Here is a 15731-nt window from a genome sequence, read left to right on the forward strand (position 1 = left end):
TTCTCATGTTTCTCAATCATACTAGAGAGATTCTACAACCATGGAAATCCTGCATTTATAGTATCTTTGATAAGGATCATGAGTACTTTCAGAGCCAAAGTGGTCATTGAACCAGTCGAATCACCGGTTTAAGGTTCAATGAAGGAGAACAAATTTTCAGTATAACTTGACAAACTGATCGGTTAGTCCACCCATACGTATCTGCCTTATGCAAAAATTGTCATCTCTTAGGGGACACTTCAAATTTTGTTTCGTAAAAGACTAAAACAAGTTTGCCACTTGCCCACTCTCTTAGGGACAGGGAAGCTCAAAACTGGGGAACATGTGATAATGAGTAACATGACACAAGAGTGAACGTGAGGCAATTGATATTTATTGCAATTGAATTAGGCTTTGCTTTGGTAATGATTTGACCTATATATTTCACTGCTCAATTTTAAAATTGGATTTGTTCTACACATAACAATTACAATGTAGTTACAAGACCTATACCCAGTTCCTCTGCAAGCTCATCCCAAACTGGAAGAAGAGTTAAGACAACAAGAAAAATAGCAACACCCACAAGTGCCTTTCTCCATGTTCCAACTTCTGTCACATCATTTAAGCATGGTTTCTCCGGTGTCCTCTGAAAATTCATTTAACTCTTCATAAATATTTGCAAAAACAATAGTTACAGTTTCACCATTTCTTTTCAAGTTCAAGACAAGAATTTGCATACCTGACATAACAGAACATAAAGTCCCCAAGGAAGTGAAAGAGGCCCACCAAGCTGTTCAAAGGAGGAAAGGGATAAAACAAAATGCAACCTTTCTTCTATAAAATATAAATAACAAGTCACAGATTATTACATTTATAATATTGAATAAAGAAAATGACTAATAGCATGTTTGGATCAGCTAATTTTTCCTCATAATCAATTCTGGCATCCAAAAACTACTCACACCAGCTTCTCTCCAGACTCCAAAATTGATTTAGGGTTTAGAATCAATTGTAGAAGGATTTCCAAACATGTACCAAGCCTGAAGGAGGACGATAATACAACACAGTGCAATGGGAACATAATACTTAGATGGTATATGGGGCAAGGATTAGTGACATATTCATTCTTGATGATTTACATGAGCAATAAATCTAGCTTTTATTTAGAATAGACTCCCTACTCACATTTTGTTTTAGTGCAAAAATGACCTCTTTTCTGAGTGCATAAACTGGAAAATGAACTAAAAGACTTGATTGACCCAAAAAAACAAAACAAAAAGACTGGTAGTAGTAAGAGGAGCCTCCAACACAACCCCCTATAATAACAATATGAATATTTGGTTTAATCTAAGAAAAGATCAGACTGACCACTCCTAATCCAAGCAATGAATAAGTGGTCAAGCCAAAGCCCATCAGAGCACCTTTTCCAAAAGCACCCTGCAAAAACATGTAACATATTTAGCATTTTTCATATCAAGAAGGACACGAATTATACTGCTCACCCTATCATTTAGGAATTAGGATAATTTGAAACAGAAATAACAAATAGAATTTGTTCGTGAGAAATACACAAATGACACCTACGCGTAGTAATAGAGGCAATGATACAATGTCATGAATCAATTATCCGGAAACCTTAAGTTGCTAAGTAAATACACATGAATATGGTTTCTATATTATATTTCTAACAAACAGTCACAACATACTATGAATGTCGAAATCATCTAAAATCTGATGATCTAAGCATGACCATGAAGGTAATATCAAAAGTAGCACACAATTACATGGTTTTATTTGTACTCTACAAAAAGTTATTCAAAAGTCTATGTCTAAGACTTCCTCCTATGATAAGGGAATCCTCTCCCTAGATGTGTGTGTTTGTATGTGTTGTGTGCTCATATCTATAAATTGTTAACAAGACAAGAAAGGAAGATATTAAAATGAGATAACTCCAAAAGCATCTACATCAAAATCAAAATGTGCATCAAGCACTGTATTTGATTGATGCTAATATTCTAAAAAAATCCATTGTATTTATGTTGCTTTATTCTGTTATCCTAAATGCAACTGATGAAAGCTAATAGGAAGCCAAGTTGTTAGATTAAACTTGAAAGAAAACAATGTTCCTTTGACTCAAATATTGTCCCAAAGAATATTTCAGTGCATCAAGCTTTTTGTAAGCCAGGTAAATCTGTAGTCTATTAAAAGCAATGTAGTCTTCAGCATCGGAAGCTCAAAAAATAAAGCAAGATACCTGCACTGCTCTGCCACCATCAAGGCACCCAACTGGAAGCATGTTAAAAGCTTGAATAGTTAAGCCACACCTGCAAAATTATGAGAAATAAACTGCTATACATATTATGAATAATGAATGATTGTGTTTTAGCCTTTGAACAACAATTTCGGATTTATAAGTAAAAGTGAACTAAGTTTAGGTAGGAAAAGTTAAATACCATCCTGCAATCACAAGAGGATGAATAGGAACTGTTGCAGCATGCATTGCTCTGCACATTGACATTACCAATGTATCAATGTTAACTGTAGCCAGAATATAAAGTGTACATAAGAAATAATCCTAGTTTCCGCACTAAAACAATGAGCTACAACTATTTCTAACCACTTGGAAACAGCTTGGTTTGAAAAATGGCCACATAACGATTCATTAGTGTACATTAACTAAATTAATGAAAGAAATAAGCACTGGGTCTATAATATATTTAGGTCATTATATTCTTAGTCCATAAAAAGCTAAGGCAGGAATGGACATACGCATAACCAAGAGTCGCTCTACTGATTAATCCAAGTAGCAAGGAACCTTGAAACAACAAGCTTGGAACTTGCACGAAATCTCCTGTTGAATCTGGATTTGATGAAAGAAGAAGGCCAACAGCAAACATTGAAAATGATAACACAGCACCGGCAAAAGGACCCGCAAGTGATATATCTACTTTTGTACTTCTATCAGGAAGGATGGATTTAAACTACAATAAAATACCATGGATTAGCATTTCGATGCAAACTAAAGCACCGAAAATGAACTTGTCTAACTGACATGTTATAGCATTTGTCATATTTGGTAGCAAAATAGAAATAAAAGATACAGCCAATGGCTTTATTTGGTTAGTAAACGGACACATTGTATTCACATGTTCCATCATTAAGAACATGCAAATCTCAACAAAAGATTGGACAAATAGAACCTCAAATTATATAAGCATGTCATTGTAGTGCTTCAGGCAGTAGTTGGACATTCAATGTAAAAGTGACTGGCTGGAAAAATTAGATAATCTCACCTGAGTAATAGCACCAAAGCTGCCAAGTGTGATGTTTGGAATGAAAAAAGGAATGCTTAACTTTACTTGTTTAGGAAATGCCGCTAAAAAGTGTCCAACCTCCTGCCACAGCCATATCCATTAGGTAGTGCAAAGAATCAAGCAGAAAAAAAGGAAATTTATGGAACTTCTAAGAATGTGTAGAGAGAAATTTACACAAATAAGATGTAAAGTTCCAACCTAGCATGAACAAATAAATAAGTGACTTGCCAGTCTGCAACCCAGCACAAATGACATGTATTTCCACTTGTACAGCATTTTAGAGTAACAACTATTACTATATGTTTAAAAGTTGATTTTTTTTTTTAATTTGCAGACTAACTGAAACTTTTGACTGCAGACATACATTGCCAATAGTGAGTAAATCAACATATGGACAAGAATACTGGACCCATTGATATCCTTTTGACAGATTGCATAATAGTATTTTTTAAATAACCAGGTTAGGCAAAGAAGGAGAGAAGATAAAAGACACTTGAAATAGTAGGAGATTAATTTGTTTAAAAGCAACAGACCAATTACAGACTACTTTTTGCAAACTCATTCCAATTTGTTGTAATTATGGAAAATAAACAAGTAAAAAATGTCTTTTGTTGCAGTTATATAAATAAATACCAAAATTACAGTGCAGATTAAGGCTTACATGAAACAGAAGAACTCCCAAGACACCATATGCTAAAGGTAAAGCCGAATCAACAAATGGAAATAGCAGCTCCATATCTGGGGCCTCAACAGCATTTGGATCTGTGAAGTATTTCACAACTTCTGGGGGAAGTCTGTTGATCTGATTAATCAAAAGCATGACATCAATAAAATATCTAGAAATGAGAGAAGAAGATGGTGAGATGCTGTTGCAATCAATGATATCTAGAAAAAGAGTAACGTTCACACACATTTACCAATCACCACCTTACGTTCAAAGATTATCAATAACCAGCCTACCTGAGATGCAATTCCTAGCTCCACTGAGGAACCAATGGTTAGAAGAAACAACAACAACGCAATAACGTATTGCCAAAGTGTTGTTGGCCCAGGGTCAGAAACCTCCTTCCGCAGCAAACCAAAGCTAACGCGTGGCCCACCACGTGGATCAGGGCTGTCTGAATTGGGTTCCTCCACCATAAAGAGGTTGTACTTATCACCCGCAACCTCAAGTAGCTGATTTTGGAGCTTGGAAAAAACATCCTCTCTGTTTCCCCTTAAATTTCCTACGAAAAGAAGGCCTTCTCCTAGCTCCCCAAAAGGCTCCTCTTTGGTCACCCAGAAGGTCGAATAACCAAAAAGCTTATCCTTAATTAGTTTCACATCAACAGGATCAACCTTCTCAGGTCCAAGAAGCTCCATAAGTTTGAAAGAATCAACTTGAAAATTGCTGTATGGAGATCCAAGTGAAGACAGAGATGACTGAAGAAGTAAAATGATGGAAACATGAGAATCAGAAATCACAAGAGGCAACTCTCATGCAAAAAATGCAACAGAACACATTTGTCAGTGAGTTTTCACTTTTCAATACATGTGCATCATTAGAAGTTAGCTTACAAGAAAGAAATTACAGTAAAAACTAATAAAGAATGGTAGACATCAACACACAAAGGGTCAGCTTCTGCATGGTTGAAGGGTGCTGGTATCAGTTTAAACTCAGTATAGGATATTTAACTTCAAGAACAAGTCCTATAACCACCCCCCCCCCCAAATAAAGAAATAAGCAGCATTTTTCTGTCTCATTGCAAGTGTGATAAGCCAGGGAAGAGGGGTGTTTAAGAAAACCTTGGATAGAGTTGAATTATTACAACAACAACAGTCTTATCCCACTAAGTGAGGTCGGCAATATGGATTACACTACGCCTTCAAAAATCAGATTTTGAGGGATATTATTGAAGTTGAATGAACATTATCTAGATATCTAGATATATTTCCACCCACACTTGCATAATTGGCTAATAATTGGCAAAGCAACAACAAAGTAAGTAATTGAACCAATTTTGGTTGGGAGTCACATTCACTTAAGTCTGCAGCAAAGACAATTGAAGCTACATAATAAACATAGTAAAATACTAGCTAGCTTCAAACAAATTTCCACATACAACATAATAATTCCATTCCATGAACCAGAAAACAAGCCTAAATGAAGACAATAAAAATACCCTCTGAGAAGTGGAAGGTGGAGTAGATTTTTCTGAACTGAACCCTCTTTCTTCTTCCGGCACCGCGGTGGTTACATTAGATTTAGAATCACTCTTACCACTTTCCCCTTCACCATCAACAACATCCTTGTCATTGTTACTGGTAGCAAAACACCTAAACCTATCAAAATTGAGCTGCTTCCAGCTACCCCATTTCGATATGTGCGTGTTGGCGAAGAAACAAGACCTTCCCTTCAATCTATTCAGCTCGTGGCAGTGAATCCTCTCCCTGAAAGCGCGTCGAACCGGGTTGGAACGAAACTCGGAGTTGAGAGGCATGAAACTGCAGCTCGTTAGAGTTCCCATTGGATTTCCACCGGCGAACGGAACAGCAACGAGAAGCGTTGGAGGAAGGTAAGCGCTGTGTTTCAGTGGAAGAAGAATGGTATAGGCACTGAAACACAGAGAAGCATAGCTTGAAATGGAAGAACAGTGCACTCTACACGGATGATGATGTCGTCGCAGTTTTTTTTGGTTTGGATTTGGTTTGCTGCCATTGGATAAAGATTATTAAATATTTTTTTTCCTTTGTTTGTTTTTAATTGTTTTATTTGATTGGTTCGTGTGAGTGTGAAATATCTTCTTGATTTGATCAAACCATGTAAGTTACTACTCTTTTACTACTTGTACTTGCATACATTCATAAATTACTTGGTGATTTCTTATATTTTTGGTGTTATGTAAATCACCAGGTAGTCACTTACTACTTTTTCGAGGAACAACTATTCCAAATTCAGTATTTAATCATAATTATAACTCTTTAGCTCATCTTGATAAGTATTGTGCGAAGATCGAACTGAGGGATTCTTCTTCCAGTGAACTGAACTTTCCACCATGGGCATAGTGATATCTAATATGAGTCATTTAAAGAGTGGTTCCTGTCATGTAACTCAGCCGATAGATAGTTGGGTTCCTTAAGCATCTAGTTCAATATTCGATTTCTGAGCGGTGCGTATGGAGAAGCATTTGTTGGGAGAGGCTCACCCACTTAATGTGATCTCCAAGCCTCGAATGATTAGTCTCATGACTGCTAACTGTGAAAATACCTTCAGAAACCAAAAAAAAAAAGTGGCTCATTTTCCGACGCAAACACTACCCAATGAAAAACTTACAATCCTCCTATTGTATAGAGTACTTTGTACTTCTTCATTCATATCATGACACATACCTTATGTACTAGTGTTTTTACCCGTGCGCTGCACGGCGAAGTTTATTGTTGTATTTGATATGTCAAAATACTTTGATTACAAACCATTTAAGATACTAAAAAATGAAAGAACAATCATAAAAAAGATGTAGATATTCAGAGGTTTGGGTTGTATGAGCTGTGTTTTCCCGACTTTTTGTTGGCTTGATCATTGTGTTGAGTGAAGATATTTCTCATCTTTATTTTAATATATTTATATATTTCATTTTCAAAAAAATGTATATATTCAAAAAACATTAATTCAGACACTTAATTATAGTGTTTTGTATCATACACTGATTTAACCAAGAAGTGGTGATTGAATAAAATAATGGCAAAAAAGGAGTAGCAAACAACATGTAACAAATTTAATTCTAAATATTCAATCAATTTTCAAAACGAAAAAAGGAGGTAGCAAACAACATGTAACAAATTTAATTCTAAATATTCAATCAATTTTCAAAACGAAAAAATTACATATAAAATATTGTTGTTAAACTGTTCGCCTTAGTGAGCATTGAGCTCCAAGGTAGTAGTAATCCATATATAAAAGAGAACCAATGGATTAGTTCTTTAAGATGCAAGCAAACAGTTTTTGAAGGGATGATTTTCATCTTTCCCTTACCTTTTTTGTACACAACTAATTTCCTATCTATAACTCAATAATGTACTTAAAGAAAGAAAAAACTCATACGAAATTCACAGCTCACATAACACGAACATAATTTATCATAACTGAGTATCACTCAATCAGCCCTTATAAAATGCACTCCACTTCAAATCTTCTACACATCATGATCAAACACATTATTTCACTTGATTATCATAACCATTCACTTGCAATTAATCCTCTAAAAACAACAAAGCAATTTCAATTTAGACAAATGATGCCTGCAACAATAATGAAGCTCGGATCATGCTTCTAATGACATGGAGATGAGGCGCTGTGAATTATATGAGCAAAATATGAAACATTGGTAATCAGAATTAGAAGCATGAAGGAGTACTTGTTTTTGCAAATAAATTTAAGGGTTAAAAACTATAACCGTCCCTGAACTTTGGGTGAGATTTGAAAACCGTCCCTCGCCGGAAAATTATCTGAAAACCGTCCTCAGACTATTGAAAACTAAATTGACCCGTCCCTCCGGCCACCATCCCTCCGGCGAGCACCTTATGTGGCACGCCACGTCATTTAATGAGATGACGTGTAATATTTTTTTTTTAAATAATAACAATTAACCCTAAATCCCAAATTAACACAATTAACCCTAAATCCCAAATTAACCCTAAATTCCCAATTAACCCTAAATCAACCCTTTATCTAACACTAATTTTACCTAAATCCCAAATCTATCTACACATAAAACCCCCAAATCTGAGTTAGGGTTCATCATGTTCCTCTTCTGCTCTCCCTTCGTGTTCCCCTTCTTCCTCTTCTGCTCTCCCTTCGTGTTCCCCTTCTTCTCCCATCGTGTTCACCTTCTTCTCCCATCGTGTTCTCCGTTTTCTACTTCTGCTTCTCCCATCGAGCAACACGATGAGAAGACCAACAACTTCTTCTACTTCTGCCACTGGTTCTCGTGCTTCTTCTCTGAACGCATTGCCTCCTGGAGGAACTTGCGAGTGTGGAGAATTGATTTTGCACCTGACCTCACACACTCCTAAGAACCCAGGTCGGAGGTTCTGGAGATGCAGGAATTTCGAGGTAAATCATACTCCTCTACCCCTTCATGGTTCTGTTTTACCTCGAATTCAATGGTGTGATGATTTTCTTTTTGATTTGCAGACATCTAAAGATTGTGGGTTTTTCTTGTGGGATGATTTTGTCCAAGGGCAAGGTGCTGAAAGACAACCAGACCTTGAATTACTGAAAATAATGCATGAATTGGAGGATTTGAAGAGGAAACATGATGAATTGAGCAGAAAATTGGAAGAAAGCAAGAAGAAGAACAACAAACTGCAAAGGAAGCTTGACTGTGAAACCATGAAGAATAATGTGGCCTTTTTTAGTGTTGGCTTTGCTGTGCTGTTGTGGGTTGTAGGATTAGGGTTGTTCTTCACTTCTGGGAAATTCAAGTAGGTAGAATTGTGACTAGTTAGGTTGATGCATCTTTGTTGGTTGTGGTTGCAATAGCACTATGTAAGCTTGACAAAATTTCAACTGTAACAGCTTTGGTATTGAAAAGTAATGACAAAAGTATGGTTGTTGTTGTCTTTAAAAAGTTGTTGTATTCCCTTGTCCCTTTATTGTTTCTGATTTCTTTACTGGCCTAGAAAGCACAAATAACTTAAATAAAGCATATTATAACCTTTAATCAATGCTAACAGCAATTAGAGAAGAGAATCTCATTGACTAAATTGATCCCAATAGGAAAAAGTGGTCCATCCCACTTGCAATAAAAAACATAACATCACAACTTGTGGTCCACATTGAATGTCATCTACATCAGAAAAACCCACCCATATGGTGTCCAAAGTATATCAAAATGAGCACACATGTGCTATGCAAAGTACATCAAAAAGAGCACCCATGTGCTACCAAAACAAAACAGAGAGTAATTAGCCCTAATTACATCAATCATTCCTCCTCATACAGCTTGAGATGCAGATGCAGCTGCCAGATCTTCCCCACCATGAACCTGAGATGCAGCTCCAGATCCTGGCAGATTCGCCACACCTTCTACCTGAGTTCTTGCTCCATCTTCAACCTGAGATTGCACAGCTTGGGAGGCTCCATCCTGCAATTTCATGAATTGTTTTAGAATAATGATTTGTTGTATATGACCTTAGATCTGTCAAGTATACAATAAACTTACATGAACAGCTTGAGAAGTAGCAGTTTGAGTTATGACAGGAAGACTGCATCTCCTTGAATTGTGTCCAACTTGCTTACATCTGCTGCACCTACGAGCTTGAGGTGGTCTAGCAACCTGAGATGGCCCAGGCTGAGAAGGCCCAGCTTGAGAGGTTCCTCCATCATGCAATTTCAGTTCATATGCATATACAATTTTCAGTTAATATGCAATTTTCAATTTTCAGTTCATATGTCAATTATAATTGAATTATACTTACTGTGGGAACTTGATTTTGTGCTTGGGTTTCAGTTTGTGTTTGAGTTTCATTAATGACCTGACTTTCATTTTGTGCTTGAGAATTTTCTCCTTCTTCATTTACAGGTGGGGGAAGTGTGCATCTCCTTGTATTATGTCTATGCTGCCCACATCTACTGCACCTGTGCCTTGCAACTCCTCTGTGTAGATGTGTCTGCTCTGTATCTTCATAAGGGTCCCTTCTTCTCAGTTTCTTAGGTCTTCCAGGCCTCCTTTTAAACAGTGGTGGTAGTATGTCAGGGTCATTGGTAGGTTCCCACATTGTCTGGCCATTAATAGGACTGATCTCATGACCATAGGTTGCTTCATAAGCTGATCTTTTGTAGTAATCATGCACAAAGGACTGTGGGTTTAGACCATTGTATGATATGCATGCAACAACATGCCTGCATGGAATTCCTACCAACTCCCACAGATTACAAGTGCAAGACTGTGCCCTCAAGTCTACAATGAAGCTATCACCATTAGTACCCATGAACTTAACCTCAAACTTATCCTCTGAACTGCATGTAGGAAACCAGTATGCACTTTTCTCTATCTCCACTGATAACCTCTTCATGGGTTTGGGCATCACCTCTCCTCTATATTTCTGAAACTTTTCCCTCAGAGTTGCAAATCTACCCATTAGGTAAGTTCGAATCCAATCCATCATAGTCAAGATTGGCTTGTCCCTTGCCAGAAGGATGGTTGCATTGAAGGACTCACTCAGATTGTTTAGGAGCACATCACACTTAGGGTAGAAGCTAAAGTCATGCTTACACCAGGACCTTGTAGGTATGGCAATAAGGTACTCCCATGCTGCTTGATTTTGTGCCCTCAGCTCATTCATCTTCTTTTCCCATAATTGTCTATATGTTGCCTTGGCTGCTCCCATCATGAGATCTCTAATCACAACCCCACCTCCAAACTTCTTCTTGAAGTTGGCATAAAGGTGCCTCAAGCAGAATCTGTGCTCATATCCTTCCAAACATGACATGAGGCCCTACAAACATAGAGATGCTAAGTATTCATTGACAATTATTGTATTTATGCAAATAAAGGGTCAGTTTATTGACTTACCTTCTGCTGATCAGATATGAAGATCCACCTTCTATCAGGACCAATGTCATGCAAAAGTAAATCAAGGAACCACTCCCAGCTGTCCTTGCATTCAGACTCAACAACAGCAAATGCCAATGGAAAATATTGGTCATTTGGGTCTCTTGCAACAGCACATAACAGAATCCCACCAAATTGTGTCTTCAAATGACACTCATCTAAGCCAATGAAAGGCCTGCACCCCTGTAAAAATCCTCTTTTGCAGCCTTCTAGACACATATAGAATCTCCCAAATCTTGGTTGAATAGCCCCAGTAGGGTGTTCTAGTTGCATCTTACATGTGTTACCTGGGGATACCCTCCTCAGCTCTGCACTGAATCTGTAAAGCAAGGAGTATTGCCTGTTAGCATCTCCCTCAACCATCTCCAAGGCCATTTTCCTTGCTTTCCATGCTTTGTACCTTGTTATTCCAGTTGAGAAACCTATCCTGATCTCCTCAACCACATCATTGATCTTCATCTTCCTTGAACCCCTCATCTTATCAACCACCTTCTTTGCAACCCAGCTGGATGTTGCACTTTTGTTGTTAAAAACTCTGCCACATGTATGAGGAGCAATCAGAGTCTTGATTGCAAATGTCTGCTTTCCACCAACCTTGCTACACAACATCACAAAAGGACATTGATTTTTCTTCTTACACACTGCCCTAACTCTGTCAAAATCATTCTTTGGGAAAGTGATTCCCCTACCAGTAAGTGTAGCATGGTCTTTAGCTGCCTCTTTAAACTGTTGCAGTGAAGTGAATTCCATTCCCACCCTGAATTTGAACTCTGGCCTCATATCTTCAGGTCTGAACTGCAGATGTCTCCTATCAGGTTCATTAGAATCATCACTGTCACCTTCTGACATGCTATTTAAGTCCTCACTCTCCCAACCAGCTTCCATGTCATGATCACCATGAAATCCACCAATTTCCTCATCCACATTCTGTACAGCATGCACATTAGAATCCTCATCAGTCATTTTCCTCAACTGCTCATTCAAAAGTGCTTCAGCCACACCAACAGTGTTTGATTGAAATCCATCATCAATACCCTGTGTCCTCTCCTCTTCACTGTCACTGAAGTGCACATCAAGTTCAGAATCATCACTACCTGAAGTAGGATCTCCATCAAGTGTATTTTCATTATTCTCCTCATTCATCACTTCTTCTTGCACATCATTATGCCCTTCATTCATCACCTCTTCTTGAACATCATTATTCCCCTCATTCATCACCTCTTCTTGCACATCATTAACTGGAACCTCAACTTCAAGGCCTTCAAACATAAAGACATTGTAAGTCTTCTACACAACTATTGTATGTATTAATGAAAATAAAGGGTGACTTTATTGGACCTACCTTCAACCTCCACATTTGCCTGAACTTGAGGTTGTAATTCTGGTTCAAGTACAGGTACAACTTCTGGATCATGAACAATATCATTAATTGGAAACAACTATTGTATGTATTAATGCACATAAAGGGTGAGTTTTATGGACTTACCTTCAACCTCCACATCTGCATCAATTTCATCCTGGTTCTCTGCCTCACCCTCTCCATCATAAGCAATATCATTATCCAGTTGTGTTAGCACCTCTTCTTGTACTTCTGGTTGATCATCTTCATCACTAGACAATTCCAATAAAACAGGAAGCCTCTTCTGCTTTGTCTTTGGAACAGTGCACATAATCCTATATGACCTTCTGGTAGGCTTGGGTGGAGCAGGTTTCTTTGCATGTGAAACATCCTTTGAAGGAGCATGCATTTTTCCAGATGAAGCCATGAATGAAGGAGTAGCCTTAGCCTTTGATGGAGCCATGAATAAAGGAGTAGCCTTGGAAGTAGCAGGTTCCTTTGCAGATGAAGCAACCTTTGAAGGTGCAGGCCTCTTTCCAGTTGAACTCATTGAAAGAGTAGCCTTGGATGGAGGCCTGCTAGAAGGAGTAAGCTTGGATGGAGCCCATAATGAAGGACTAGGCTTGGATGGAGCCTTAGAAGGAAGCTTAAAAGGCTTAGTTGATGTTGTAGCCTTAGCTGCTGCTGCAGCACACTTAGAAGGAGGCTTCAAAGGCATACTTGTAGACTTAGTTGATGTTGGTGCATAGGCAAGATGAGGAGTTCTACCATCAAGGAACCTCAGCAATTCCATTGGACTAGAGGGCAGTTCATCAGCAGTATGCTCCACAAACAAATGCACAGAACCACCCATGTTTTTGATAGCAAATGTTGCAAGGTCCATGGCATCTTTGTCAGTCAATACAGGCCTGAAGTTGTGAGCAATAATATCATCGCGTGTCCTCCACCAAATTTTGAACTTCCCTCTTGTGTACCCCAAGTCCTTCACGGTATCAAGGCACTCGAAATAACCCCACCTATCCTTATCAACACCAACCTTAGTGATTTTGACATCTTTGTAATGCCAGTGTGGCTCCCTGGCGAAAACCCCATGGTGATGAACAAGCACACTGAAACTCATCCTACAAAATGCATAACAACACATGTCAAGAACAAGCAATGGTGATGAACAAACATGCATAGTTTCAAGCATCACTAAACCCAAATCGCACACAAATACCCTAAAATAGCAACAATCCGATTCAACTCCAAAATAGAAACCAAGTAAAAACAGCACACAACTAGCAATGAAAGGCACAAAAACACATTACGGACTCACAAATCGTATTCGAAACCCTAAAATGTTAAGCGATACGAGTAGACTACAAACCTGGAAATCTTCTTTCGATGTTCGTGCTCTTTGTCGCCTACTTCGTCCTCAGATCATCGAATCACCTTACCCAGATCGCAGCCTTGTCTCCTTGTTCTTCGTGTTCGTCGAGGATGAAAAACTGCAAGGGAGAGGGATGGGATTCGGACGAAAGCTATAACAGAAAGGATAGATGTTGATTTTGTTGTTTACAGTTAATTTGGGAATTTAGGGTTAATTTGGGATTTAGGGTTAATTGTGTTAATTTGGGATTTAGGGTTAATTGTTATTATTTAAAAAAAAAATATTACACGTCATCTCATTAAATGACGTGGCGTGCCACATAAGGTGCTCGCCGGAGGGATGGTGGCCGGAGGGACGGGTCAATTTAGTTTTCAATAGTCTGAGGACGGTTTTCAGATAATTTTCCGGCGAGGGACGGTTTTCAAATCTCGCCCAAAGTTCAGGGACGGTTATAGTTTTTAACCCTAAATTTAAAAAGAGAAAAGATTTGAGTATTGAAACAAAATAGCACCAGCCAATAAATTGAAGAAATAACAATAAACCCCTCAAAACCCCATTGGAGGATCTACTTAAGCATTGCCAATTGAAACAAATGACAATGTGACAGTGTTCAAAATTTGAGGCATCCGACAATGTTCAAACTCTCCTCTCGTTCAACTATTTTGCTGCTAAAAGACCCATTGAGCAATGCCAATCAATTTTTCTTCTGCAATATGGATTACATTATAAACCTGCAAACCATTCAAATCAAAGAGGATTAGAAGAAAACAAATTAATTTTCTACACATTGTTTACATACTAATCATTTCAAGAAAATAATCAAGAGTCAACTAACAGGAATTTATTGCAGCTTATTTGCATAACTGAGACTACTAATTAGTCCACTAAGTGTTTTCTTTATCTTTCTCATATCTAACAACCTTGAAAACTGAACAGGGTAACCCTTTTGCAGCAATTAAGCTAAGAATGTTCAGAGCAGTGAGCATTTTCCCCATAATACCTGGAAGGTATAGTCAAGAGCGTTATCATCCCTTTAAACCAATATGAAACATAAACCAACCAATTGAATTTTAACCTCTCCAACATGGAGGTTGGAAATTAAATTACTCATCTACTTTGACCACAAAACAAAAAGCCAAAAAATGATTTGATAGACCACCAACGAAAATTAACCTAATGAGATAAACAAATCCAAAAAGAATTCATGGAAAAGACTTGAGAAAAGCTCAACTTGACAATTCATGAAGGAAATGAGTTACCATAAGAGATAATACTTAAAAGAAACAATATGAACTTACAACTAATTTGAAACTAATCAGTCAAAACAATAATCAGTCATAAAGTATGTGGGAAAAAAATAGGGAGCATTGAAGGGAAAAGAATAACCAGTCATAAAACTTTCTTAAATATCACAAACTAAAAAAAAGTACAGAAGTTGTTACTCCCAGACCAGAAAGCAAAGGGACAAATGTACACTGCAACTAAAAAAAATCAAGAATCTCAAAGGAGACATATAATATTGCAATCAATGAATCCAACTTAAAAAAACTGAGCAGTAGCTGCACTCCATGACCTGTCGACACCAAAGAAGACCTTGTTAACACATGTTTCAACAGGACCAGCCAATAAATTATAGAAAAAACAAAATAAAAAAATCAAGATGCTTCTAACACAGGATTTGAGGAAACAAATATGTTCCACAACTTCTCTCAGCTTACGCGGAGAGAGATCGTTGCTGCCCAGAAAAAAAAATGTCGATAAAAAATCCAAAGGAAAAGGGCTTCACAAAACAATTGAATAGGTAGAAGAAAAAGTGAAGCAGAAAGAGAAGAGAGAGGATAGCACATACGGGGAGAGGGATCGTTGCTGCACCAAGGTTGAATTGATTCCTTGGGCAAAGAGGCACGGGGAAGCTTCAGAGAGAGGTAGGAACGCGAATGCAATTTAGGGATTGAGAGAGGAAGTTTCACCAGGAGTGGGGGACTGCAAACGCGACAGAGAGGGGGAGGGGAAGCAGACGGATGATGACGGCGGCAGTGGAGGGACTCGAAGTGGTGGAGAAGAACTCGTGTGGGTGAAGCCAAGTGAGTGAAAGCGGGGGATTGTGGGGACACGTGTCACTTTGTGGTGCA

General features: G+C 38.0%; 2 protein-coding genes and 2 long non-coding RNA genes across 4 annotated transcripts; 1 reads left to right on the plus strand and 3 right to left on the minus strand.

Annotated features, from left to right (window-relative positions):
- Nucleotides 1–357: 357 nt before the first annotated feature.
- On the minus strand, nucleotides 358–5984 carry LOC130729923 (probable zinc metalloprotease EGY1, chloroplastic). The gene is made up of 10 exons (XM_057581775.1): nucleotides 5456–5984; nucleotides 4254–4715; nucleotides 3955–4095; nucleotides 3273–3374; nucleotides 2749–2960; nucleotides 2433–2483; nucleotides 2234–2303; nucleotides 1348–1416; nucleotides 719–769; nucleotides 358–625 (listed from the first exon to the last, which is right to left on the minus strand). Exons 1-10 carry the CDS (start codon nucleotides 5798–5800, stop codon nucleotides 467–469), a joined length of 1662 nt encoding a protein of 553 aa, XP_057437758.1. The 5' UTR covers nucleotides 5801–5984; the 3' UTR covers nucleotides 358–466.
- A 2233-nt stretch (nucleotides 5985–8217) lies between these two features.
- LOC130722430 (uncharacterized protein At4g04775-like) lies at nucleotides 8218–8760 on the plus strand. The gene is made up of 2 exons (XM_057573152.1): nucleotides 8218–8385; nucleotides 8467–8760. The coding sequence occupies exons 1-2, from the start codon at nucleotides 8218–8220 to the stop codon at nucleotides 8758–8760; spliced, it is 462 nt and encodes a 153-aa protein (XP_057429135.1).
- Nucleotides 8761–9050: 290 nt separating this feature from the next.
- On the minus strand, nucleotides 9051–9838 carry LOC130732556 (uncharacterized). Its single transcript, XR_009017066.1, has 2 exons — nucleotides 9497–9838; nucleotides 9051–9418 (listed from the first exon to the last, which is right to left on the minus strand). It is a non-coding gene; the product is annotated as an uncharacterized LOC130732556 (long non-coding RNA).
- Nucleotides 9839–14093: 4255 nt separating this feature from the next.
- On the minus strand, nucleotides 14094–15731 carry LOC130729924 (uncharacterized). The gene is made up of 2 exons (XR_009016171.1): nucleotides 14435–15731; nucleotides 14094–14330 (listed from the first exon to the last, which is right to left on the minus strand). It is a non-coding gene; the product is annotated as an uncharacterized LOC130729924 (long non-coding RNA).

This window comes from Lotus japonicus, chromosome 1 (assembly GCF_012489685.1).
Source record: "Lotus japonicus ecotype B-129 chromosome 1, LjGifu_v1.2".
Taxonomy (NCBI): domain Eukaryota; kingdom Viridiplantae; phylum Streptophyta; class Magnoliopsida; order Fabales; family Fabaceae; genus Lotus; species Lotus japonicus.